Source organism: Halichoeres trimaculatus, unplaced genomic scaffold, assembly GCF_033239565.1.
Source record: "Halichoeres trimaculatus isolate MK-OKI-2021-1 unplaced genomic scaffold, fHalTri1.1 fHalTri1_scaffold_12, whole genome shotgun sequence".
Lineage (NCBI taxonomy): Eukaryota > Metazoa > Chordata > Actinopteri > Labriformes > Labridae > Halichoeres > Halichoeres trimaculatus.
In genome coordinates, this window is record NW_027437190.1 from 8,463,575 (window position 1) to 8,490,477 (window position 26,903).

Sequence of the window (26,903 nt, forward strand, 5' to 3'; positions counted from 1 at the left end):
GTCTTTTCTTTGTCCTGAGACTTCTGTGAGATGCAGCTAACTGGTACGACAGTTATGAAACCAACACAGTTTTACTCTAACTGGATGTAAATGAAGCTTTGTATTTACATGAATGCTGGTGGCTGCAATGAACCTCAGGGCTACAGGAACAGGTAAGGTCATCTGAAAATACTTCACTTGTGCAGGGCCGCAGCTTTATACATCACATTACTCACACTTCACTTCCCCTTCAAAGACTTGTACAAACTAATGGATCTATACAGGACAGGCCTCCTTCAGGCATTATCTGGCTAAGGATTCAATCTCAGGGAAATCAGGGAACTCTGATGGAAAAGTTTAAAAATAGACAGGCCCTCAATGTAAAGAAGGAGGCAGTGCGAGGCTGGAGTATACAACGATAAAGAGGTAAGAAGTGATTCTCAAAAGAAAAGAGAAGAAGTATGGACAAAGCCAGACAAAGACAGCTACTGTGTAAAAGTACTTCCTGTCTTAAACTCCCCTGACAAGGTCAAAACATTTAAGCCAAAAAAAAAGGAAAATTTAAAACCCAATTGGATACATCAAGGATCTTGTTTACACTTTTTTAACAAGAACAATGAAAAATCAGTAATAAGACGTACCACTTTTACCCATGTTTATCACTTTTTTGTACAATGTTTCTAACAAAATAGAAGCTGGTGAATTATCAAAGAGAGCTGCAGTAAAAGTGAAACTTTTTCACAGGTCATCTTGAAAAATTTGGGGTTAGCATTTCAAGTGTTGTATAATGTAACTTCACTAACAACAGATTTAAGACCGATTCTGAAACTAGAGGTTTGGACTGTAAAAGTTTAGCTCGAAGCTTTAGGGATGGGTCATAATTTTAAAAGCATCAAATATTTATTATGTTATCAAAACATTATTATGAATCTTAGTTTAGCACGGTTGTAATACACCCTCCCTGCCAGACAGTGGCTGAAGCGCATCCTAAAGCTGTTTGTTAACCACATTGCATAACAAGAGAAGAAGAATGATGGCTGCATCATATAGCAAAAGAAGAAGATGACTTTCAAAATAATTTTCACTCTGAAAATACAGATAAATGGCTGAAAATTGCAAAGACTAAGCATTGTGGTAAACGAAAACAAACACTGCTGCACCACAGAAACACCAACTTAAAGGTGGAGATAGAAGAAACAGCAGCCTCTGTGAGTTTCTGCTAAACACAGCACAAGAAGTAAGACAGTCTGTGTTTGGTGGATTATTTTTTCTGTTGCTTCATGTCAATAAATCTTTTTGCATTAGAAAGTCTGTGCATTTAACTTTTGAATGATGCCACATATGTAAAGAACATGCATTTATGGGTTTGTACACACGTAGCTGGGTATTTTCAAAAACCAATATCCCCAACCTTGTTTGTTTTTAAAAACAATTTTGTCCACACATACCAGGCAAATCTGCTGGTGACTGGGGTTTAAAGTGTGAAACTTGTGCCATCCAATCAGAACGAGTCCTTGTCATTCAGCTGTAACGTTTGAGATCCAAAAACTCAGTTCTCCAGCATCTACACGAAACCAAAAAATCAGAGTTTTCTAAAATCTTCACTGTGGCAGGAGTTTTCAGAGCACATCGTTTTCAGTGATGTAAAACTGCAGTTTCATGTGGAGAGCAGGCCTAAATGTATAAAAATATATGTGGTTTCCCAAATACCAAGCTACGTGTGGACATGGCCTATAAGATGAGCAGCAGAGCCGAGTTAAAAGACTGAACCCATAAAATAGTTGCCAAATCTGCTCTGCCAATGCTGACCATCTTTTTCTGCTGTACCACCAGGTGCTGAAAATCAGGTACCTATGAGATAGGGCTACTTTGAGCAAACAAGTTGCAGTAATCAGTGCAGATACATGAAGGCACAGTAGATTGATTTGAAAGTATTGAGCCAAAAGGAGAAGAAGAAGTGCAATATACGGTTTGAGCAGTATTGATAAGCTATGTGTAGCATTAAAAGGCCCATCCATAGTTTGGATTAAAAAAAGAAGGATTCTAAAAAACTTTGCTTCTCTAAATAAATGAATGAATAGGGATATGACATGCCTACAAAAGTCATAGAATTTTATTCATATGTTTTAAAGTTTCCAGTGTATGATCTGCCAAATCACTTCTCATTCTTTACTTTGGTTTGCTTATAACTCTTAAACCACATGCGTGCCCAAGCTTTAGGGGCTTCACATCTCACAAGGTGCAGGTCAATTTGAGCTAAACAAACACATTTTCATTCTTTCCTCATACTCTGACACTATCTGTCAATCAGTCCAAGGAGGTGTTTAAGCGACTAACTGTGCACAGTTTGCCAGTGATAAAACGTCATGGATGTCTCCAGACGGGCTTTGCCCTCTGTGGCCCTCTAACCCACAGCTGACAAAAGTGATTACCCTCCTTGCCTGCAAGCTGCTGTTCTGTCGGCAGCATAAACACCACAGCCACAGCTCAGCGTGGATGACACTCTTATCGAACCAGTCACTTGCCTAATGTGGTCTAAATAGTCCAAACAGCTGAGGGCTTGCATTTTTGATTAGGGAGAGGCAGAAACATGCCATGCAAATAACATTAGGCTGAGAGAGGAAGGTTTTCTGTGTTTATTGTTGTCAAAAAATTTTATCGTGAGGTTAAATCAAAGGCGTTTTTATCTCAAGCTGTGCCTGTTGTACCTGACACCTCAGTGCTCTGCCCTCAGACCCCTCCTTGATCCTCACTGTCTGTCAAAGAGAGTTTATGGAGGCTCTCGCAGCCCTTCTGCTGTCTTCCTCCAAAGCTTTGTTACCAGCAGCATGCCACAATTGGGCACCGATCCCCAGCAAGGCAATGTGGTTTTTCAGGGAGCAGGAAACTCATCATGGCCATAAATTGTGAGCATCAGCAGTCTGCGCCCAACCCTGCCGTTTCGCCCCGGCTCCGAAGCCTCGCAAAGTGCTGATTCAGGGCGAAGGCAGAGCGCAGGCAGTGGCCGAGTTCACTACCAGCAGGCTCTCCATCACTTTGACAGCTCAATAAAAACCAGTGTAAACTATTAATTGGATCATTAATTATTGATGCTGTTTTTACTACAATTCAAGGGGCAGGAGCAGAAAAGAGGCCGGGGTGAAACTGTGTGTATGTTTAGACATAGTCACTCTGCTCGAAAGGTGACACAGTGTCATGTGGAACCCCGTAGAGGAGGCAGATCTGAAACAAAACAAAAGACACAACTGCTCCCACATTAAGGACAAAACACATCAGCCAATCACTAATACAGGGATCTGATCAGGAGATGTTTTCAGGAACTGACTGACATCTTCAGGCGCCACAGCACAAAGGGATTCATGTTGATGTAACTAAGGCGATCCTGTCACTTCACCATATCCACCTCTGCCGGCCTGCCCTTTTCTGTCTGTTCAGCACTATTATGAGACTGAAAGTCAAGAGAGTCAATATAGAGGAAAACACAGGGAAAAGAGCACTGTGATAAATCAGTCTCCAGTGCTCACAGGCACAAGCCAGGACCATTACAGTCTCCTCCTCCTCTTGATCTCCCCTCCTTCTGAACCCATCAAAACCCAGTACTTCCTCAGTGGACCCCTGGGGGTATCAGAGATTTTAGAGAATGAGATACACCCTACTTAGCCTGCTTTTACACACACATACACACACACACACACACACACACACACACACACACACACACACACACACACACACACACAAACACCACATCCCTCTGCCTGGTGAAGATAAGTGCACAAAACCAGACACTCACAGGTCACATATGGACAAAAATGCTCCTAGCCCTCTTTTTAAAGCTCATTCTTCTCTCAGCTCCACATGTTACTACATATCCAACAATCCAAACACTGAATCAGCTGTTCTGGTTCTGTCCTTGATGGAAGATCTAATTTTTTTTGTACATTTTCACTTTTTTTTACAATGTTTCAACCAAAGTAGAAGCTGATGAATTATCCAAGAGAGCTGGAGTCGAAGTGAAACTTTTTCACAGGTCATGATGAAAAATTTGGGGTCAGTATCTTGGGTGTTGCATAATGTAACTTCACTTGATACAGATTTAAGACCAATTTTAAAAACAGAGGTTTGGACTGTAAGAGTTTAGTAGATATGGGTCATGATTTTCAAAGCATTGACTATTCATTATGTAATTAAAACATTATCATAAATTTTGTTGTTTTTTTTCAATTAAGTGTAATTGTAATACAGTCTTCCTGCCAGACAGTGGCTGAAGCGTATCCTAAAGCTGTTTGCTAACCACAGCACATAACAAGAGGAGAAGAATGATGGCTGTACATATAGCAAAAAAGAAGACAACTACATTCTGGTAATACAGAGCCAGAAATTGAAAAAAATTGCAGAGACTTAGCATGGTGGTAAAATGTAAACAAATACTGCTGCCCCGTCACAGAAACTTAAATCTTTTCTCTAACTCAAAGGTAGAGTTTGAAGCAACAGCAGACAATCTGTGTTTGGTGGATATTTTTTCTGTTGCTTCATTTCAACAAATCTTTTTCCTTTTGAAAGCCTGTGCATTTCACTTTTGATTGATGCAACGTTCATTAAAAAAGAATGCATTTATGGCTTTGTTCACACGTAGCTGGGTATTTTCAAACATGAATATCCTCCCTCATTCTTTTTTCAAAATATTTTTGTCCACACGTTCCGGGAAAATCTGCCGGTGAGTGCAGTTTGAAGCATGCCAAACCCATAATTGCCAGTGTTTTTTCAGACATGTGTCTTATTTTCAGGCCCAGAGTTAGCATCCCCTCTCTGTTGTTAGATACAAAGTGGGGTCTTCTATGACACAGAGCAAACAAGGACGCTATGGTTCAGTAGAAGTTTCTAAGCCATTTATCAAGCTCCCTGCATGCAACATTTCACGTCACACATAATTATGCCATAAAATTATGCAACTGTCAATTATTTAAAGTATCGTTAATTATGGAGTATATTTTAAGGATGCACCAATCCAATCCTGGTGTCAGGTATCGGCGCCGATAGGAAAGTATCAGTCCAAACTTAGCACTTAAGCTAAACTATGATTCAGTCTACAAGGTTTAACATTTTGCAATCAAATAGTCATTTCTGTAAATATTGAAGCATTTTTTTTACCAAACTGCTGTTAAACATTTAAACACTCCTAGTTTAAATGAATATTTACTTCAGTAATTCCATATGTACTCATTTTTGTCTTTTACTCAAAACATTACCAGTGCACACCTACTATATTTGTTTCTATTGTTTTCAGATCTTTTCCAATGACTACTGATGTACATGAGCTTTTTTAGCCATCTCTGACTCTGCAGATGTATCGTCTATGTCAAATCGAACCAACAAACTAAAGTGAAAACAATCAGCTGTCAGTCAGTAAGTTCTTCAGCAGGTGGAACAGCTATACTTATTCAGGTTAAAGGTTCAGCTCCATCCTTTGTTTTACCTCTGTCTCCCACACAGGCTGACCTGTGGAGGAGGCAGACAGAAGCAGACAGAAACAACAGAAACTCTGACCCTCCAAACAGCCTGCTTCTCTCCCTATTTTTGTACTATGGCTTCCTGTAAACCTGGAAACTCCCACATCAATAATGTAACACTGGTGCTGGGCTGCTTCCTTTAGTGAGGACAGTTATACAACAGAGCAGACCAGGTGGATACCTCCCCCCGTCTACTTTAACTTTCTGAGGATGTGGTACACGCTTTGGTGTACTGCTACGACTGCCGGACAGACACAAAGTAAATTCACTTCAGACAATACTCTGAGCATCATTTATTTACTGGAGTATTATCTTAAGGGAAACTCATCTAATTTGAAAGACATATTTTTAATTCAAAGTTCACAGCTTCATCTTAATGTGGTATAAATGACCACTACAGCAGAGGACCGGGAGGATTTTCTACCAGAGCATCCAGGGCCTGATCTTAAACCGGTTGTTCCTGTTGTTAAAGTTGTTCAGAGTAACAAATCTGCAAGCTTGTAGCGTATGAGTTAGTGTCGTTTTCTAAATAAACCTGAAGTAGCAGAACAGGCACCCATGTATTCTCCATTGCATTCATGCATTCAGGAAAAACCAAAGTCTATCTACCTGGACTCACACAACGAAGATGGAGCATGAAAGTAGACTAATCTGAACTTTACTCCTCCCGTTCTTCTATTCCAGACCTTAGATTGGCATTTAAATACTTATGCAACAATTTCTTTAACTTTTTTTTGTATTTCGTGTTTATGCCATGTACGAGGAACAGGCTGCTGTAATAAGAGGTCTGACCATGGGCTCTGTGATATATGGACATAGTCTCCTCAACGTCACCTGTCTGTTTCTGATACAGAGTAAAGAAGCCAGTCTTTGGCGGGAGCCATATTGGAAATGCCAACTCAAGAGGCGGGCTTTGAGCATCCTCACTAACAGGTAAAGGGCACCAGACCTATCAGTCATGTGAGCTGCATCCCTGATTGGACAAACTCATGATCTAAATATCTTCAAAAAATTGAGTTATTAAAAAAATTCATGTCCATACAGTGTGTGCCAAAAGGGAAATTAGTGATTTTCAGATCCTAGCGGTATTTTTCAACCTGGCTAATACTGTAAAAGCTTTTTTTTCTTCTTCTTCTTCTTTTTTGGTTTGGTGTGATGGGGGTTTCTGGTCTTTCTGTAGTCAGCCTCAAGCAGATCGTCAACGAACTGCAGCTTTTAGCACATCCGCATAGGCTTCATTTTTTTAGACCTGGTGTTGCCCCTTGAGTCAGACAACTAAATAAATATGTAATTACATCATCCAACCAGGTGGGGCAGTCTTCAGGCTAACTAACGCTTTTGATGATGATCCTTTGGAACCTGAGACTGAATGCAGTCACCCTATTGGAAAGTGTGCTAACATATCAGTGAGAAGGAAGAGTTTGATGAAGCAACTGATGGCAATTTCTAATTTTCGTTGATATTTATAAAGTATATTTAAAAAAGTTCTACAATTTTCATAGATTTGCTTTGTCTGCCTGCAAAAGCTCTTGTTTTTTCCAGAATCAGCATCATTGTTTGACTCAACTATTTCAGCCAAGATCTCTAATCCCTGCCACTTTTTGTAACAGTACTAAACTGCAATACAGCAAAAAAAGAGCAAAAAAACCCCCAAAACCTTCAAATATATGAGTGGAGAGGATGCTTTAAGCATGCTACATCTATACTCCCTAATCAGAGCCCTTAGATCTTCTGACCAGCTGCTGTTGGAGGTTCCCAAAACCAGACTCAAGTCGAGAGGTGACAGGGCCTTTGCAGCAGCTGCCCCCAGACTGTGGAACAGTCTCCCCATACATATAAGAGTCTCCCCGACCATAGAGATTTTTAAATCTTCCTTATAGGCCCACTTTTTCTCCCTGGCGTTTCATCAATGAGCTCTTATAAAACACTGGCACCTTAGTTTTTAGTTTTGAAATTTTTACTGTTTTATTACAATGTTCTTCTATCTTTTTATTGTTTTTATTGTTATATTAACTTATTTCTTTGTATTTGTGTACAGCACTTTGATCGACTGCTGTCTTCTTGAAGGTGCTCTATAAATAAAGCTGACTTGACTTGACTTGACTTTAAGCATGGACATCTGACAGGCTTCTTTATGTATTAATTAGAGTCAGGGTATGTCCCAGAATAAATGCAGCAATAGGAGGACGAGGCTGCAGCTGATCTTGCACAATATTGCTCATACAAGTAGAATATCATGAGAAGGAGGGCTTTCTCTGTCGGGAGATTTCCACTGAGGAGTTTAAGGCTTCATTTAAAGTTTTTATAATCCTAATCCTGTTTAGAAATCCATGTGTTTTAGAAAACAAATGATCTAAACAGGGGGAAAGCAGCTACTTAAGGTAAACTTTTGTTTTCCAATCACCTTGATGTCAAACTGTTGTTCATTTCTGAAAGCCAAAGATAATGTAACTACAATAACTGGAAAATCACAAGACTGTGCATTAAAACCTCTGTTCTGTAAATGGGTCACAGTTATTAAGTTATAGCACATACAAGGCCTCTGTCCCAGGAGGATGCATAAGCTAAGGAGGAATGGTATACATAAGTAAAACTACATACAGGTAATTAACAAAGTATACATTAATTGTTAATGTAGTGTATTTCACTAAGAAGAAACACAGCCTGCCCTCTCCTCCTCCTCCTCCTCTATAACCCCGTCAGCCGTGTAACACTCAGCCTAACGACAGAATGATGGTGTTAGACAGCTGAGTAAGGACCTGTGATGTAGTGTCATATCAGTGCAGCACAAGAGGGGGCCCTGAGAGCAGTATATGCACATTCAATCACAGCCATACACATATAAACATCCATCCACATGGAAACATATCTGGCAGACTCATGAGAGAACCCAGCTCCTCCTCAGACGCACGAGAGCTGTTAGGAAGACTCAAGATTACATTATACAAAAGTGATATAAGGCTCATTGCTTTCACTTCTCAAAGATTTGGAATAAGAAAATATGAGGTTATGTAAAAGAGAAGATTTTTTTAAGCCATTAGCTCATTAGTTTGAGGTACAAAGCTGGGAAATAACAGAAGCATGAAGGAATAACACAGCTACTGTGTCAATTAGTGGCTAGAAAAACAAAAGATTATTCAAATTTTAATATTACTGATGTTAAAAATATCCAAAGTCTGTAAACATCAGCTTTCAATCATTATGTTCATGAAAATAATGAGCCCTGCATCCATCAGTGCACATATAAACAGACACAGAGCACACAGAGAGACTGTAGACTGGGGAATCTGCAGGTCATATCTCAGTCGACAGCAGCATGAATCAATATGAGACAGCAACAACAGTTAATCATTATCAGAAGTCATTATTTCCACACAACATTTCACCAGGTATAGCATTAAAACATGACTGAACATTACTGCATCATCTGACAGTCAATAAATCAATGGATCAGAGTGAAAGTGTCAGAAGAAGAGTGATGGTGACTGTGGCCCTTACCTTTCTCACTGACTGACTCACTCTCTATCTCCACGTCCTCACAGCTGGTGTACTCTGGCGTGGTGGCCAGCTCCTCCTCCGAGCTGCTCAGCGACACCTGCCGCATCTTTCCTCCCTTCTTAGTTTTGTGGGGCTTTGGGGGTGGTGGGCGCACAGACTCCGACTGGTCTGAGCTGAGAGAATCATTCCTCAACATGCTCTCCATTTTCTCCCTCTTTGTCTTGCGGACAGCTGAACTAGGGTCCAAGTGGTGCTGCTGCCTCCTCATCGGATCCCCCATGTCGCCCCTCCGCAGGTCCCCTGATCTGTCTCCCAGTACAGGGCTACGGTGAGGCGTAGGGGGGCTGTGATTAGAGGTTCTGTGGCCCCCAAGGCCAGGACCCATTGGCCCCGGAGAGGAGCGGTCGACGGAGTAAGAGCGCTGTCCCACCATGGGCGGCCTGCGCTCAGTGAGATGCTGTCGAGACAGCCGGATGGGGCCCGGTTCATCCTGCTCCGTGTAAGCAAGGGACACATCACTATGGCGACGTTCGTGCCTAAGGCGCCCAACCTCAGCGTGCATCCTCATCTGCTCCTCGTAGGGCTGCGGCTTCACAGGATACCGTGCCAAGTTGGGGTCGCTACGATACCGAGTTTGGAATTCCTCCTGGCGCTGCCGCTGCAGGTCATACTCGCTCGGTGGTCCATCTAGCTCCTGGTCCAGCGGGTATTCCTGGGAGTGCCAGCGCCCGGGACCCCGCCGGTCCCGGTAGCCCATTCGTGCTGCATCCACATCTGGGTACATGTGTGGGCCCCGCGGAGCCCGCCGGGGGTCCCCATCCCCATAGTCAGACGGTGATCTAGGCATACTGCCGTCTGTCGGGGCATACTGTGAGTGGTCGCCCCCCTCCCTTTGGTCGTATTTTTGGTTTGGATCCCTGGATGCAGACGGACTTCGTTTCCTGTAGACCAGAGATGGAGAAAAAGAACAGAAATTATTAGTCTGTAAACTGATTTCTTCACACGTTGTTCAGGTTTGGACTGTTTTTACTTAAAAACCTGTTCATGTTCATGATCACAACACATGTTTGCCAGTTTTCTGTCGGAATATATCCACCACCACACTGCTCATAGAGTGTCATCACTGTTTACTGTGAAAATCTGCTGAGACTGAAGCCTTTGGTGTCTATGGTCTATAGCAGGGGTCTGCAACCTGCAGCTCTTTGACTCCTTTGCTTTGGCTTCTTGTAGCTTTAAAACATTTTATTGAATTTTTTTTTTTTTTAGTTTTTCCTACAGAGGGTATTGATGATAAAAGACATTGACACAAGATAAAGCCACGCGTTAACGGTTTGTTGAACTGAATATGCATCACATTTTTAATAAAGCTTACCACCGCTCTACTTCACCTTCTACAACATCAACAGCTCACCAACTTTCCATGGCCAACCTCAAGTTTTACACTCCTGGTAAGATAAAACTCATTTTGTTTTTTTAATTTAGGAAATTTTTGAATATTCAAATTTTTCAAAATTATTTCAAATTTTGGAAAGTTCAACCAGGAATACTGGGGGAATTTTTCCAATTTTCAAAGTTTTTGAAATTTCAATCAATTTTGAAATGTCATTTTTGTATTTGATGTTGCAAGTTTTTAAAGTTTGGAAATCAACTGTTTTTTTGTTTTTGTTTTTTGTTTTTGTTTTTTGTTATTTGCAAATCTTGGACAGTTTCAATTTTTTTTTTTTTAAGAAATTTGATTCAATTTTTAGCCATTTTTTAATTTTGAAATCTTTTGCCAATTTTTGAATTTCATTTGTTTTATTTGTTAAAATTTTTTAAAATTTGATTTTTTTTTTTTTTGCATTTTTTTCACAAAATCCAAAAAATGTAGACATTGCATATACTATTTCATAAATTCAAAAACTTCTCATTTCAATAAATATTCACTAGATTTTGACTATGTTGAGAATCTGTACACTTTATTGTCTTTATTGTGGAGGTACAGTAGATTTTGTGGCTCTGGAGTGACTCCTTTAAAAGTGAAGGTTGCAGACCCTGGTCTGTGGCCTCTCTTCACTTGGCCCTGCACGACTCAGGCCCTGGTGCTTCTAAACTTGGGCATCAGTCTGAGTCAAACACACACACAGAAGAGAAAGAGAGACAGTAAGAGAGAGAAAGACTGAGGAACACAAAGAGAAAGAGGTACATAACGAGACAGACAAAAAGAGGGAAAGAAAGAGACTCAGGACTGAGCAGAAAGATGCAGCACTGCTAACTTTTCTCCCAGTGATCAACTCTGCAAGCCAAATATCATTGCAGACTGTTTGAATCTGCAAAGAAAAACACCCATTGCCAAATACAAGAAAGATAACTTAGATTAAATCCTGTTAGTTTCGTCTCATACCTACATTTTATAGAGCAGTAGCCTACATCTTATGCAATGCATCATAAATAAAAGGCTGACAAAGGATAAACAACAGAGGCTGACAGGATATGACCTGTTTGTGTTCTTTAATTAATTGTGCGTGTGTGTCCTATATAGCATGTCCTGTCTGTGTACCTTATGTATGCATGCATAAGGTGTGTGTAAGAGGAGATGAAGAAGCAGGCAGTGTACAGAGAGTAGCGCACTGATAAATGATTTAGCGTTGTGCAGATTGTATCTGTGTGCACAGCACAGCGGGCATGAAGGGCTGCAGAAAGACAACACTGTCTGAGTTTCCTCTGAATTCATGAGCCTCTGCGTCTTGATACCTTTTGTTTACTTCACCATATTTCCTGTTTGGGGAAAACATCAGCTCAGACCGTCCCAAAGGAGAAAGCACACACACTCACACAGACAGGCGTTAATGAAAGTTTTAACTTCTTACTTCATTCGTTTTAAGTGGGGTTTAGATTCAAGTGATGAACTGGCCTTTTTGTTGCAGAGCTGGACTTTTCAAAAGCATGACTTGCTAAGATGGATACTGTTGGGAACGGTTACATTCAGTAGCTCCATATTTCTAAAATTAGAAAATCAATCATTTAATCTTTTTTTCTGACTGTCGAGAAGGAAACCAGCCAGGAAAGCCTGAAAAAGCCTCAAAGGCTAGAAAAGGCTGGAAAACCCAACTGTGCATTTATTCTTTTGTTGAGCACCAATTACTCATGAGCCACTTTTCTCCCACATTTCCACCAAAACAATAATGTCATTTCAGTGGGTATAAAGCTCTGTGAAGCATCCCCTTTCTATTCATGACAACTTTCCAACAAATTCAAAAGGCTCCATAAATCACGCTGCCAGCTTCGCTCAGCAGCCAAGGTAAGGCCGCCGTACATGTGACTGGCTGTTTCACTGAACCACAGAGGAGGTTTGATCTCTTCCTGCAGCAATAAAGACTGTTTGGGTTGGTCTGCATTCAACTTACTGTACAAAATAAACTAACCTGATGTCCTGACAGATATTCTGTCAATATTCAACATTCATAAGGCTTATTAATGTACAGTTTTCCTGTCATGAGCTGGTTCTGCTGCATGTAAAGTGCAGTCTAAACATGTTCTTCCTTATTAGACTAAAAAGCTCTTGATCAAATTCTTCTATTCAAACTAAAGATGAAACAAGAGCTGTCCCTCACACCTTTGCAGATAGTTGTGCATATGTCACAATCATGAGGTGTGGAGTAGCAGCTGGCTGTGCAGTAGCTGCAGCAGCACTCCAGCAGTTTGTTTAATTTAAAGCACCCAGGACAGTGTCGGAGGGGTCTTTACCAAGCAGTGAGGTGACCAAGTTATCATTCATAACATTGTAAACCACACATTAATGGAACATCTAAGATTGATGATTCAAATCTGGGAGGTAATACTGCTTGTGTCCAACAGGAGGTGCTAATTGGTGGGCAAACTGTGTCCAAAGATCAGATTTGGTTGGGAATGTTATCAAACAAGTGGAATATTGGTGCGGATGAGACGTTTTACAAGTTAGAAATATGGTTTCCCACGAAGCAGCAACATGACTTTGGTTAAAACAAGAGGAAATGAAAATACATTTAGATGCATTCAGGGCTAGACGATTATGAAAGCTTTAGCAGACAGCATGTTGTTTGAAGGGTTTACAACTTATTGTTTCACGGCAAGACATTGAAGTTAACGTTTTACCAGAGACACAAAAAGTTTTCTTCTTCTTTTCTGACCACATCTGAAGTGAATATAGGAAATAGAGGAGACCTAAACAGGATAAAACCTGATTTCCTGTTGGACCCAAAAACAGAGTAAGGGCGCAGTCACACAGGCCATTCAGACTGTACTAGGGCTAAACGATTTTTAGAAAAGATTGAATTGCGATTTTTCTGGCAGATATTGTGATTTCAATTCGATTCACAATTTTCTTTAAATCAAGCGTTGGGATATTCACATGTAGGGCTGAACGATTTTAAGAAAAGATCTAATTTTTCTGGCAGATATTGCAAGTCACGATTTTTTAATCATCAATAGTGATGATAATCTGTTTTCATCAATTTCTACTCCTAAACAGAGGCTTTGTGTTGTTGACCTGCTTACCGGCACTTTTAACATAAAGATTGTCTACAAATTTGTTAAACAGAATGTGTATAATACTTGACACAATAGCTCCTGAGTCGGTCAGGAGCCCGGCAAAAAATTGCTGCTTTGGCGATCTCAAAATTGCATTGTCTAAAATTGCGATTTCGATCTGAAAACGATAAATTGTTTAGCCCTATACTGTACTCAAGCATGATTGCTCCCAACCCCTGCAGCGCCCTTCCCCCACTGGCCAGTATGGCCGGCAGTCACACCAATAATAACCAGACTTAAGGCACATGCATGGCCCACCTACTTCATCATGATGTGTCCGTTTAGAAGAAGATTATCATTAGAGTCAGCGCAATGGAGATCACAGAGAATATGGCAAAGACTTTAGTGACTTTTTGGCTTATGCTAAGTTGTTTTGGTCCAAGACAGCCCTTTAACGATGCATACCTCTCCAAAGTGTGCAAAAGAAGAGAAGTGCACTGTTTCTGAACATAGCACACCGTGTTCACACTGGTCAAACGATCTGGACTTTCAGGGTTGAAGCGTGCTTGGGTCGGTGTGACCACGCCCAAAAATCTGACACTCGACCTCAATCATTGCACTGAAGTGTGGTCACATTTTAAAGTACCCCATACTGTGCTGTGCTTAGGCATGTTTGACCCCTCGCAGCATCATTCCCCTACTGGCCAGTATGGCTCGTGGTCACACTACACCAATAGGAACCAGACTTCTGCACAATTACCTCTTGCAATAGGATAACACAATAAAAACAAAAAACACTGTTTAAGGTCAAATCATGATACTTATGTTCATGCATGTAAGTCACACTCAGTGTAAAGGCTGATTTTTATAACCCTTAGGGGGTGCTATGAAGCAATTTTTGCTACTCTTAATCACAAAAGCATCATCTTACATAAATTACCTACTTCTGATGAACTCGCAAAATGTGGTGAGTGTAAGGGCATGTACAGCAGCCATATGAGTAAACTACTTTGAATGAGAAAGAAAAAAACAATGGACAACATTTGAATTTTAAAGATTACCGACTCACCTAGCCATGCCTTAATGTAGCACGTCATTCCACACAGACCCCAGCACCCACACTTAATCAGACACGTTCATTGAACAACACTGTATAAGAAGTGGTGAAAACATGCACACAACAACAAACGTGAGCTAAAATGTTCACGTCCTTGTCTGAAAATCTTCAGGATAAAGTCTGCTGACACAAGTGACCTCTCCTGTATTTTTTACATCAAAACAATTATCTCCAATCACTTAAGAATCCAAACACAGCTCACTGGTGATTCAGCTGGAAACACACATGAGGGCTGCTGCATTATTCATGATCTGTTCCTGGACACTAACTGAGCTGAGCTTCATTCACAAATCCAAAGTGAAGCGCCAGCAAAAAACTGTACGCCTGAGCCAGGGACCGAGGCCATGACTTGGATGTGAAAATGAGATGTATGGAGTGGTAGAAGGGGGAGGGTGTGATGAGCATGAGAAAATGTCTTTAATGTACCTCAGCCATGATGAAGGCATGTTCTGTGTTCACATGAGCATGAGTTCACTGTGCGTGGCTCCATGAATGTAACTTCATTTCAGCTCAGGGCAACAAGCTAACAACCCCTCTGGGATGTTGTCCTGAAATCCTATTCCCTGAACTCACACACGCACATGGATAATGCATATTGCAACTACAACAAACATTAACAAACTGCACTTTGACAAGCCCTGACTCATCTTGACACGGGGATCACGTTCTCCTGCTCCTCTAAAGCTTTGTGTGTCCCACCTGTCCAAACAGAGAAATGTCTTTGACAGCTAGCAAGCAAGCTAACTCTGCTCTATCAGCATCTGCATCATGATGCTAATGCTGCCAGCCCTAAACCAGCCTTTAGTGAGTACAACAGAGCAGTGGTGCAGCACTAAATTTTGTACTGTGCATTATTCCCCCATTGCTCCAGCTGCCACAGCTACTGTAATAGCCTCTCTGCAGATACCTCTGCACAGCTCTGCCGTCACACACTCCACTGATCTTAGCTTTTAATTCAGTCCTTAGAAAGGCAGAAAACTATCGAAAGAACAAAAACATTCCTGAAGGAAGGAGATAAATCATCAACGATACAAATGAACTGGAAGAAACAGGAGAAAAATCAGCTGGACGAATGCTCAGTATCTGTTCTACTCAGTGAGATAAACTGCAGCCGGCCTTCAGGCTCATGAAGTGTCAGGATGGGACAGTATAGGATTGAGATGCTCGTGATACTGCACAAAAGAAAAATGCTGCTGCAACAACTGAGTCATACAGCGCTCAGTGACGTACACACAGTGACATACACTTTCCATCACATTTCCCTACAGAGCAAAATGTTGGTGTGACGTTCCTGGAGGCTGAGCACTGTGCATAGGATTTACAGAAAATCGACTTAAAGTAACTGCACAGCATCAACAGAGCGGCATGTTGTTTAAGCTAAGTACAGAAACCTTGTGTTGCTCAAGAGTACAAGACCTAATTCAGTTAGTAACAGGGTCAGTGATGAAGACAGTATAATTCCTTATAGATGATGGTTTTGTTATACTGCAGAATATTTTTTCTTTATTAAATACGAAAAAGAACGCATGGACATGGCTTTGTTTACGAAAATTGAAATCGAAATCGTAAATGATTTCTGGAAACTCAGAGCAGCAACCTCTGGTCTAAGAATATGAGACAATGCTGAAGTGATAAAAACCTGCTGTTTCACGAGTGTCCATTTGAGGTTGGCTCTGGAAGTACAGGAAGTCACATACACACCAAGCCAGAAAAAAAAAAAAGCTTTTAAAGCAGAAATTAACCTATTTACAGTCTGGTTCAAAAAACGTCTCCTGTCTGGATCGCTAGTTTCACTGTCAGCACATCCTGTACAGGGGGCAAATTTTTTTTTCCAGTTCGGAGAGATCACAAGTTCACCCAATCAGAGACACAGATCAGCTCACGTGACTGACGGGCGCCCTATAGCTGTACTCCAAACCCAGCCACTTCCAATATGGCCGTGATAGCCAATATGCTTCAAAAGTTGGTTTCAGAAACAGACCAGTGATGTCGGGGAGACTACATCCATTAATTATTCTGTCTATGGTAGCAACAGATTTCAGCACAAAGCTTTTATCAGCATCGCAGAAAAAGACCAGGGCCTGAATGTATGTCCAGCCATTTTTTTTTTCCCGTTGCTAGGCGCTGCCCAAGTAGCTGCCTGTTGCAGCAGCTCTCTCGTCTTTGTCTGTTTCTTGTAATTTTTTTTGTCTCTTTTTTGTCATCTTTGTATTTGGAGCGGATCATTTCTTTGAATGGTTCATTGTCGGTCACGGACACCAAACTTTTTGTGGCTTCAGCGATATTTTTACTACTTTTCTCCCGTGTTTGTCTGGAGACCCTACATGTAACCATGGCTGCATTGTTTACATGTGAAATTAGCTGTTAGCAGCCTGTAGCATGTCAATGCTAACTAGTGTAAGGCTTGATGATTTCCCTTGAGCTGAGGAGGAGGAGGTGAGGACAACGTGCTGGTTCTCGGGTGTGAGCTGGGAGGTGACGACGTGGACCTGTCCTTCCATTCATCGTTGTTGGGAACGTGGGATCTATCTCCGGTGGGGTGGACGAGCTAGCCATGCTAGTCCAGCGGCATCGTGCTGTTTACGGACGTGGCTGACGGAGCTGATATCGGACGCCGGCGCCACATTGGAGGAGCTTCACCTGCTGTGGGCAGACAGGATCCAGGAGACAGAGACTGAACAGACTGCTGGGGAGGCTCAGTCCTGGACCCTGTGGAGGTGGAGACTGGCTGGGCTGGAGAGTGGTGGACGGGATGTCGTCATCTAATTTCTTATGGACCTTTTTGCATTTATTATACACTTTCTTACTTTAGTTTTCTTAAATGCTGCTGTGACCCCTGAATTTCCCCTCGGGGACAAATAGAGTATTTTCCATTCTATTCTATTCTATTAGCAATGAAAAACATTACAGTTACAGTACAGTACAGTTTGTACTAACAGCGAAAGGTCAGCAGTGTGCATGAGCCAGGTTAACGCCCCAACAGAACATCAAAATTGAAATACTGCACCTGCTCGGCTGTTTTAAAGATGGCTGATGTCATGCTCAGGTGTTACCATTTAATACTAACCACACAAAGAGAGCAGATATTAAGGGATTCAATTAATACTTTGAAAAAGTACGACAATGTCGAGATTTAAAGAAAGTTTATATTAAGGAGATAAATCATTTTTCATATTTATCTCTGTTTATGCAGGGTACACAAGCACAGTTGCATCTGTTGGATTGGGGTTTGCCAGGAAGTTCTCCCGACATATAAAGACCTGCACCTGCCTCGCTTTCATGATGCAATTAGTTCATTGGCCAATTTTTGGCAGTCGTGCAGGCGCTAACAATACAGCTGTATGGGCAGTTCCATGGCTGTACGTTATAATTAATGGTCCTGTTTGTGTAAAGACTGGATGTGCATTGGGGCCCAGACGCCCAGATCTGCTCCTTAAATCTAGGAAGTAGAGTGCTCACTTTCAAAATAAACATTTTATGTAAAAAAATCACCCTTACCACTAAGGTTTAGTTAGAAAAAAAATTCTACCTTTGCATGGCCAAGTTTAGTTCTGCACCTTTATTGACATCCAATGGTAAAAAGTGGTTTGATGTTCTTTTCTTCTTTGTTTTCTTCCAAAAACCTTCTTTGTTTTCCTTTAATGCTTTTTATCTCTCTGGTTAAAATCCATTTTTTGACCGAGTCATTCTGCTCCATGTGCCCTCAGTCCCCTTAATCCTCTGAACTGTATTTTGTTGTTGCATTGTGAGAACATTCTGGATAACTCTCTCTCTGTCAAGTATTTATCCCCTGAATCTCTGTCATGCTTTGTCTGTTAAAGCACTTTGTAAACATTTATTTTTGAATGTGCTGTATAAATAAAGTTGTTATTATCATGACATTTTCCTAAAATAATTCATAATACTGTAACTCAGAAAGACATATATTTCCCAAACATGCCGTGTAAACACACTGTGCATTACTGCTTCTAAAAATGACTTCTACATCTCAAGTGCTCTGAAGATAAATCCCATATTATTTCCATTTTTTTAAAGAACACTTCTTATCAAAAGCAGCATAATGTATCAAATCCATGGCTCACAAAAATCATGGGATTACACTATGGTGCTGAAAGATTAAAAAGTGTGACCCTAAGAGATTAGGAGTGACCTGACATGCGTGCCACAATAAAACCTTTCTATGCCATTATTTTCTGCAACACACACACTCACACACACAAAAACACACAAACACGACTCCAAAAAGAAAATGTCGTAATGAGAAGTTGTTCAGTCTGCAGTGAGAGAGATTGTCCTGCTCTGACTCTTTGATGTGTCGGCTCTGACCTACTGCGCGGTCGGATCAGAAACAGCCACGGCTCCAGCCCACCCAGATCCCGCGCTGTGAACACACTCCCTTTGCCAAAGTGTGCCACTCTCTCAGTCTGTGTGCAGTTTGATGTGTTTCACTGCCTCAGCTGAATGATGAAAGGCCGGAGATCAATCAGAGAGCCCCTGTGGCTGCAGGTCATTAAAATTTGATGTTTGTTTATGATAAAAAGAAAAGGAGGCTTATTGCACTTACTTTCACAAGGTTGATCTGCAAAATATGGACAGAGAGATCGATCTGCTGTGTAGTGAAAACACTGGAGCCTCAAACTTACTTCACTTTGTACATTATACTATCTAATCAAAGCTGATCTCCATTAATACTGGAGTCATGTTTATTTTACATCTTTTTTTCAGCATTAGAATTTAACTGAATTAAGCAAATGATTTGATTGTGACTCTGAGACTCTGGTACAAGACAAGAGATATCAGCAAGTGTTTTTTCTTATTTCAACAAGAAATGTCTCATTAAACTTAAACACTGCAAAAAATGAAATCTTATCAGGTGTTTTTTTCTTGTTTTCAGAAGAAAATGTCTTTTTGGACATAATAAGCCACATTCACCTGACCAGTCCAGAAAAATCTATTATTTCAAGTTATCTAAAGACAAAAATGAGGTCTGGGTCGCTTGTAACAAGTAAAAAAAAATCTGCCAATGTAACAAGAGAAAAGTTACCTGTAGTAGGACATTATTCTAGTTTCAAGCATTTTTTTTTAGCAAATTTTCCTTTTTTAATAGATGTAAAAAATGATTCTCCTCATTTTTGTCTTTTAATAATTTGAAACAAGATTTTTTTTTGACCAGTCAGGTAAAGTTGCTCATATTGAGTGTAATATGACAATCTTTATTTAAATTAAGACAAAAACACTTGATAAGATTTCAATTTTTTTTGCAGTATTCGCATACACCTGACGCTTGCAGAAAAATTTCCAAACATTAAAGGAAATTAGGCTTGACGTGCTTGGAAAGAGTAAAAAAAATCTACCAATGAAATAGAAAAAAAGAAAAACTTATTTGATTTCTTGTATTAAGACATAGTTCTTATATTAAAAACCAAATAATAAAATTCTTAGATAGTTTTTTTTTTCTTTGCAATTCGGGCATCATTTTTGTATTTTGAACTAAGCCTTTTTTTCATTTCCTGTCAACTGAATTTGGCTCATAGTTAGTAATATGTGAGAGATTTTACTTTAAAAAGACATTATCATGTAGTAGAAAAGACGATTCACACAAATTTTACTTGATCAGGATATTTAAAATTGAAACCGTGGACTGCACTTTTTTTCCCCTTGCTCTTAACATTCCCTCTTGTCCTTAGTCTAATCCTCCTCTCACAGCCATTAGAATGACAAAGACTGAAGAGCTGGGGTATAAAATTCAACCAATTTCTTCTTCTTCTTTTTTTTCAACTATAATCTGTTTGTCTGTTTACTTTAGGTTCTCTTAGAGCTTGTGTTCATGTTATTTTTTCTTGGGTTTTAGTTGTAGTAACTGTATTTTATATATATTAATACAAATTTTTACTTCTATGTATATTCTTTCACTGATCTCATTATGGATATTAGTTCTTGTTTTTTTTCTTTTTAATCTGTAACATTTAATAACATTTGGATGGATGTTTTAAGTGAGCTCCTTGAGCTGTCTGACTCTTCCTGCCCTGTATACTTTATTTTCTCTCCATTTTATGTTTAGCTGTAAAAAAAAAAAAAAAGAAAGAAAGAAAGAAAAAAAAAGAAAGAAAAAAGAAAACACAATTTAACACTTTGTTTAAGTCTTCACACATTGACCAAAGACCAGATAGATCCTGCTTTTGTGATCCACAAAGTGCAAAAGGACAAAACATCAATGACCAAAACCCAACATCTGGATTTATGATCTGAGCTGCCAAACAAGGTGTGATGACGCCTCGTACGCACAGATACCAACCAGCTCACTCCTCTACTGTGATGCTCTGTTTAAGCATTTCACAGATATGTTCTCCAGTTAGATTAACCTGTTTGATACAAAACACCTACTAGAATGTAAAAAGATGCTTTTTGATACACACATTTTTTGATGCACATGTCAAACTCCTTTCATTATGTCTTAATACTTTATAAAGATGATATATACATATTAACATGTAGTAAAAGCTATGACTCACTCTGGATCTGCATATTCAATGCTTCATAAAACTACTTAATTTAAGAGTGTTTTTATAAACTCTACAGTCAAAACTAAAGAGGCTGAATTAGGAGACACATCTGACTTACTTGAAGCGAATGTCAGATCCTGGGATGTATTTCAGCTTAAATCTCTCCCTGGTTGCTCAACACAAACACAGCCTTCTCTGCAAAAACCATTTGTGCACACAGTCCAGTACAATCCAGAATATCTGATACAGCTTGCAGCCTCCAAGCAACCCCTTGTTGTTTTTCCAGTCCTTCTTCCTTTGGCATTAAAACATCTTCTTGTTCTTTCCTAAAGAGGATAACTATGGTTTCTCCTCACAAATCAGCATCACGTATAGTCTCGCAGTAGCTCTCCTCGGACACCAGCTCACTCTGTCCTGCCTCTGCTGCTGCTGCTGCTGGAGGAACATGTTAAATAAGAAAGCCAGAAGCAATCAAGGTGAAAATGCAACTCTGCCCCCGTGGGGATTGTGCCACCTTTACTTTGCGGATGATGGAGAGAATTCGAATGAGAACAAATGAGTGGCACCACGCTGGAGATGTCTCAGCTCATCCGAATCTGGCCCACTAATGACAAAAATACATCCTGAAATGGTCCCTTTTTCAAATGAGACGCCCAGAGAGGAGGCAGGAGCAGGAAAACAAGCTGAATGTGCGTGTCTCAGCCGAGAGCAAGCAGCGACGAGAGACGAGAGAGGACGAAATGCCTCTAAAGGTCCATTTTCAGACACTGTCCCTTTTAGGTCTTACTCAGCCAGTCGATTCGTAGGAGGGGTGCCCCTCAAAGTGAAAGAAAAACATCCAATTCCTCTGTTTCTGCTGACAAAATCAACCAGGTTTAAATCCCACAGCAGCCACAGCGTTGAGTTTTAGTTTCTAATATCCAACATGACCTGCTTTGCCTCTAACGGTCTGCTGCGTCCACAGCGCCCTGCCACTGGTGAAGAGATGCTGCAAAGGTTTCTGGGAGCCTAAAAGCAAGCTGACTTTTAGGTTTAATAACATCATCATCGTGGTTATGATTGGCTGGAGGTAGAGCAGCCACGTCCTGCCCTGCCGGCCGCTCAGTCCCCTGCCTGGGAAAGGATTACGCTCCTATTTTGATTACTATCTGATCTATCACCAATCACAAGCAGAGCAGGGCTCACCTAATCTCCTCAGTCTGAGTCTCATGATCCTCAAACTGAACAAAAATACATGCTAAATGTATTTTTTATCCACAGGCTGGATTTTCAGGCATCACGTCAAATCCAGAGAGACAGGGAGCAGGAAGACAAATAGAGACGGGAGAGAGGGAAAGAGCCGGGGATTTTTAACATGTAATTTCTGTGCATTGGAAAAAGGATCAGCCTTTTTTTCTTTTCTTTTTTTTACCTGGTTGTGCACCACGATGACACAGCTGATTGTCAGTGACCTGGTTTGACTGCTCAGTGCATGTGTGTGTGGGAGTTTCATGGCTGTCTATCAGGGTCTTTTTAAAGTTTTTTCTCTCCTCGTCTCTTTTTCATCACTATTCTCAACACTTTTCACATCTGTCACGGTGTTTCTCGGAACGCTTCCTCTTTATTCCTACATCCCCGCTGCTTGCCTCAGCCTTCCCTTGAGACGGGCTCTGAGTTGGATTGAGGATACGCTACGCCTGTGTGTTCTGTTGGTGTTGGCTGCGCTGACAGCTGACAGACAGGAGTGTGGAATCAGGGAGAGCAGGTAGGCGACGGGTTGTTGACACAGCGTTTCCCAGGATGGACGCTGGGATGGGGGGGAAATGTTAAAAGACCTTTGGGGAGTTTTACCATTACACTGTCAGGGACAGGACAGGGCTGCAGGGCTCTGAGTGTTCATTAGACACAGAGGAGAGGGTGACTTCAGACTATCTATGCTGACATGGTAAGCCTGGGAAGTGGTCAGGATTGATCGTATTTGAATGTTTTATATATCTACAGAGGGCAATTTGGACACAACTATTCAGACATGTATAAAGATATGTAGGGATGGGTACCTTTCACATTTAAAACAATAAGTTACCTATTTTTGGTACTTTTGTGTGTGTTTATATGGTAATAAATATTAATTTGTTTAATAATAAAATCTGAGAGCTTTTTAATATAACATATTTATTCTTCAATATATGGTCTTACAATGCTATGTTCAAGTCCAGCTTGGAAAACTGCCCACGCTTTCACTCTCTCAGTCACAAGAATGTGTGAAGGTACCTCAACATGGTACCTTTTGGTTTTTACATCAATGAGTACTCGGTAGGGCTAGGACAATATGCTATTCTCCTGATTTGATTCCATTATGATTTTTTGGGGTGCCGATTTGATTTTAATTGCAGTTCTTCAACATTTCCAATGTTTGCGATTTTGAGTTTGCTTTTTTAAACCAGACCATGTGAAAAAGTTAAATGACAATGTTCAAAGCCCGGCTGAAAACAGTTCTGTTCAGCATAGCATACAACAACTGAAAGTATTTTATCTGCACTCTCCTCTTCTAATTTAATTAATCATTTTTAATGTTTTATGATGTGATTTTATGCAATGATTTTATTTTGCCTATTGTGATTTTATTTTATGTTAGCTGTAAAGCACTTTGAATTGCCTTGTGTATGAATTGTGCTCTACAAATAAACTTGCCTTGCCTTGCCTAATGTCTACGGAACATGCCAAGAACCAAAACTAGGTGAGCTAGAACTTCTTTTATCCCAGTTGCCATTGAAAACCTTAATTCATTGGCCTAACCAGTTTTTCTTTCTTGTACTTTCTGCTTCTTGTGGATAAAATTGATCGTTGACTTTTAGACTGTAATCCTATTTATTGACTTTTATTGAATCTCTTTTTATCTGCTTTTTCTTGAATGCTCTTTATTACTGTTTATTTATCCACTGCACAGCACTTTGATGACTGAATGCACTTTATGGGTTTTGCCTGATTTTTAGTCTTTGGCATTTTGTGGTCTAAGTGCCGTCCTTTTTCACTTGAGTTCAAGATTTTTCCGGATTTTGTAATACCTGTATGATATATGTGTAATCATGTACTGTGAACTGATGCCTGCAGCTAAAAAAGCAATTTTCCCGAGGGACTTTAATAAAGTCGAAGTCAAAGTTGAAGTCGAAGACTATATCAGGAGCCATATTTCCCCTTAAAATGCACATTACGTGAGTCAGAGAGAGAAACATTTCACCCTCTGCTGGAGAAAAGAGGTAACTTTTTTCCAATCCAGCTTATAAACAAAGACTGAAATGAAGAATTTCAATTTGAAACATAAAATTAATTATTTTGGCACAAATCCTGATTTTGAAGATTGCCAAACAAAAAAACTTGATATGTTGATTTTTAATGGTCTTTCTCCCACCCCTAGTTCTCGGTACCACAAACAGAATTCAGCCGGTTCAAAATCTTTTTGTATCAGACGCTTACATTTCAGTATATTAACAGAGATCTAATAGTAAAGATTCTGGGTCAGAAATCCCTCAATGAGACCTGAAAAAAATTATACAACCAGGCAAAGCATGGATATTTAGGATTACTGAAGAGATTTACAAAACCAACACACTGAACCCGATGTGTTATTTTAAAGTGGTATTGTGCTTTTTCTGTTAAGCTTTACTATGTCCCTCTGGTACCCCCAAAGTAGCTTTGCTTCTACAGTTAAATACTTTTTTTTTTTTTCTCACGCTGGTGTTTTAGAAAACTCTTATTTCAGCCTCTGCCTGAAACACTTCACTTAGCTGCTGTCTCTTTATAAGGCCCCTCACTCCACAAACCCCCTTTCCTCTGATTGGCCAGACCACGGGTGGGGGGTGGAGCTATGATCAGACATTGGTGTTTGAGGCACACAACTCCAACATGTCATGAGCCAATTAGAAGATCTTTATGTGATGACTTCATTACCTCATTATTTAAGCAAGTCCCATGAAGATCCTGTGACCGTCTTGTGTTGTTATTAGAACAGAGAGTTTTGATCTGTTTTCAGACAGATTCAGAGATTTCTATGACGTGTGAATATGCAGAAGTTTGAAAACCTGCATGTTAAGTGTGAACATCCATCATTGTTACTTTATATCTGAAATATGAGAAATCAGAGTACCCCCTCTTTAAGCTTGCATTTTTATAACATTTACAACCATTTCTCTAAAGACAGGAAGTCAAAATAGGAGCCTGAAAATGAGGCCTGATCCCTTGTCACCTTTCCTCTTTGCAGCAGTACCGTGCCCATGCTGTATGAACTTTACCCCTGTAGCACTTTTCTTTCAACCATCAGAAGCATTTTGCACTAAATGTCACAATCACCCTTTGTACACTAAAACCAGAGGCTGTGATGTAAAGTGCCGAGCTGCCAACCAGTAAATTAAACCACACACAGTCACACACCAACGGCTTGGATAAAAGTTAAGGTTTGGTGCCTTGCCCCGGGACACTTTTGGCATGAGGACTGCGCAGGTTAGAGTCCAATCACCAACCTGCTGATGTAAATTGACCCACTCCCAACTCAACAACTGACCTACTCCCACCCCAAAAGCACAGAAGATTCCCCAAACCTTAATGAAAAATGAGGACTGAAAGTTCTCTCTGGGTAAACTTTGTGCCAAGATGATTTCAAACAGAAGAAAACCTGTGAGCTACTTCAAGTAGCACCTAAAGCTGCATATGCGTCATCTCACGATCCTTCATGAGGTTGCTGGTCTCTACCTCTGCTCTAACATCAGCATTGCTAGCCTGCATGAGCAGTGAGCTCAAACTTTCAGCCAAACCACCTCCCCAAAATCCACCTGCAGGCTCCAGCAAAGGGTTTATGATATTATCTGGTCTTCCAATTTCTGCATGTAAAATAAATCTGCAGGGAGTGATGAGGTCAGAGGCTAAACGCTAAAAACAAACAATGATCTGCTGCTGCAGTAAACAATCCAAACCACAGAGAGAGAGAGAGCTGGCAGAGATATGATGATGTTTTTTTTTGTTCTCTTAAAAACAAATCACTAAAAATGCCAATCTCTTGTCCCACTGATTTTTAAATAGAAATTAATTTTAATTAAACTCTAGACAACATTTACATTCACAGATAATGGATAAATGAAAAAAATCTGAAACCGATACTGATACAACACTATTTACTTTCCCCCTAGAGTATAAACAAATATTTGACAGAGTAAAGAAAGTCAGATTGCTTTTACTCGGGGACATGTTGTGTAACAGCTAAGCCAACAGTCTTATTCTGTCAGTTTTTTTTTGCTCTAATCAATGATATTATTCAATCTATTTTTAATATTTAAATAAGTACTCTTACATCTTGAGGCGTTGCTTTCAAATGAAAACATGCAGCACTGTGTCATCCACCAAACCAGATAGTAGTTTCTCCTTTTACTCCGTCTCCCGCTGTCGGGGAAAGTTTCGTGTGAAGTAAAAGGACACAGAGTTGTTGAGCCCCACATCTCTCAGTTTAGCAGCCTGCGTCTGTAGATCTGTGAGTGTATCCACTAATTGGCTTCAAGAACACGGCTCTCCTCCTGTCTGAGAGCAGACAAAGCGGTGCCTTCTGTGTCCATGTTTATACTCCATGTGGTTAATACATCTTCCACACTGCACCGCCTGTTAGGTCTCCTTTTTAAGAAGAGGCACCGCAAGCACTCTATGTAGGCCAAGCCCCAACAGAATGTGCCACTGGGATTAGCTACAAGTCAGGATGGTTATGCTGCTTGCTTCTCCCCTCCCCACTGAAAGGTTAGAGGAGCTGAACACGTGTATATTTTTTTAATCTTCGAAAGAAAAACAGGA

General features: G+C 40.4%; 1 protein-coding gene across 50 annotated transcripts in view; it reads right to left on the bottom strand.

The window, feature by feature from the left end:
- rims2a (regulating synaptic membrane exocytosis 2a) overlaps positions 1-26,903 on the bottom strand; it is a 196,227-nt gene that overhangs the window by 92,295 nt on the left and 77,029 nt on the right. For all 50 annotated transcript variants that reach the window (XM_074683235.1, XM_074683225.1, XM_074683252.1 and 47 more), the window contains one exon: positions 8,988-9,928. In XM_074683235.1, the coding sequence (XP_074539336.1) occupies positions 8,988-9,928 (941 nt within the window). The remainder of the gene's footprint in view (positions 1-8,987; positions 9,929-26,903) is intronic.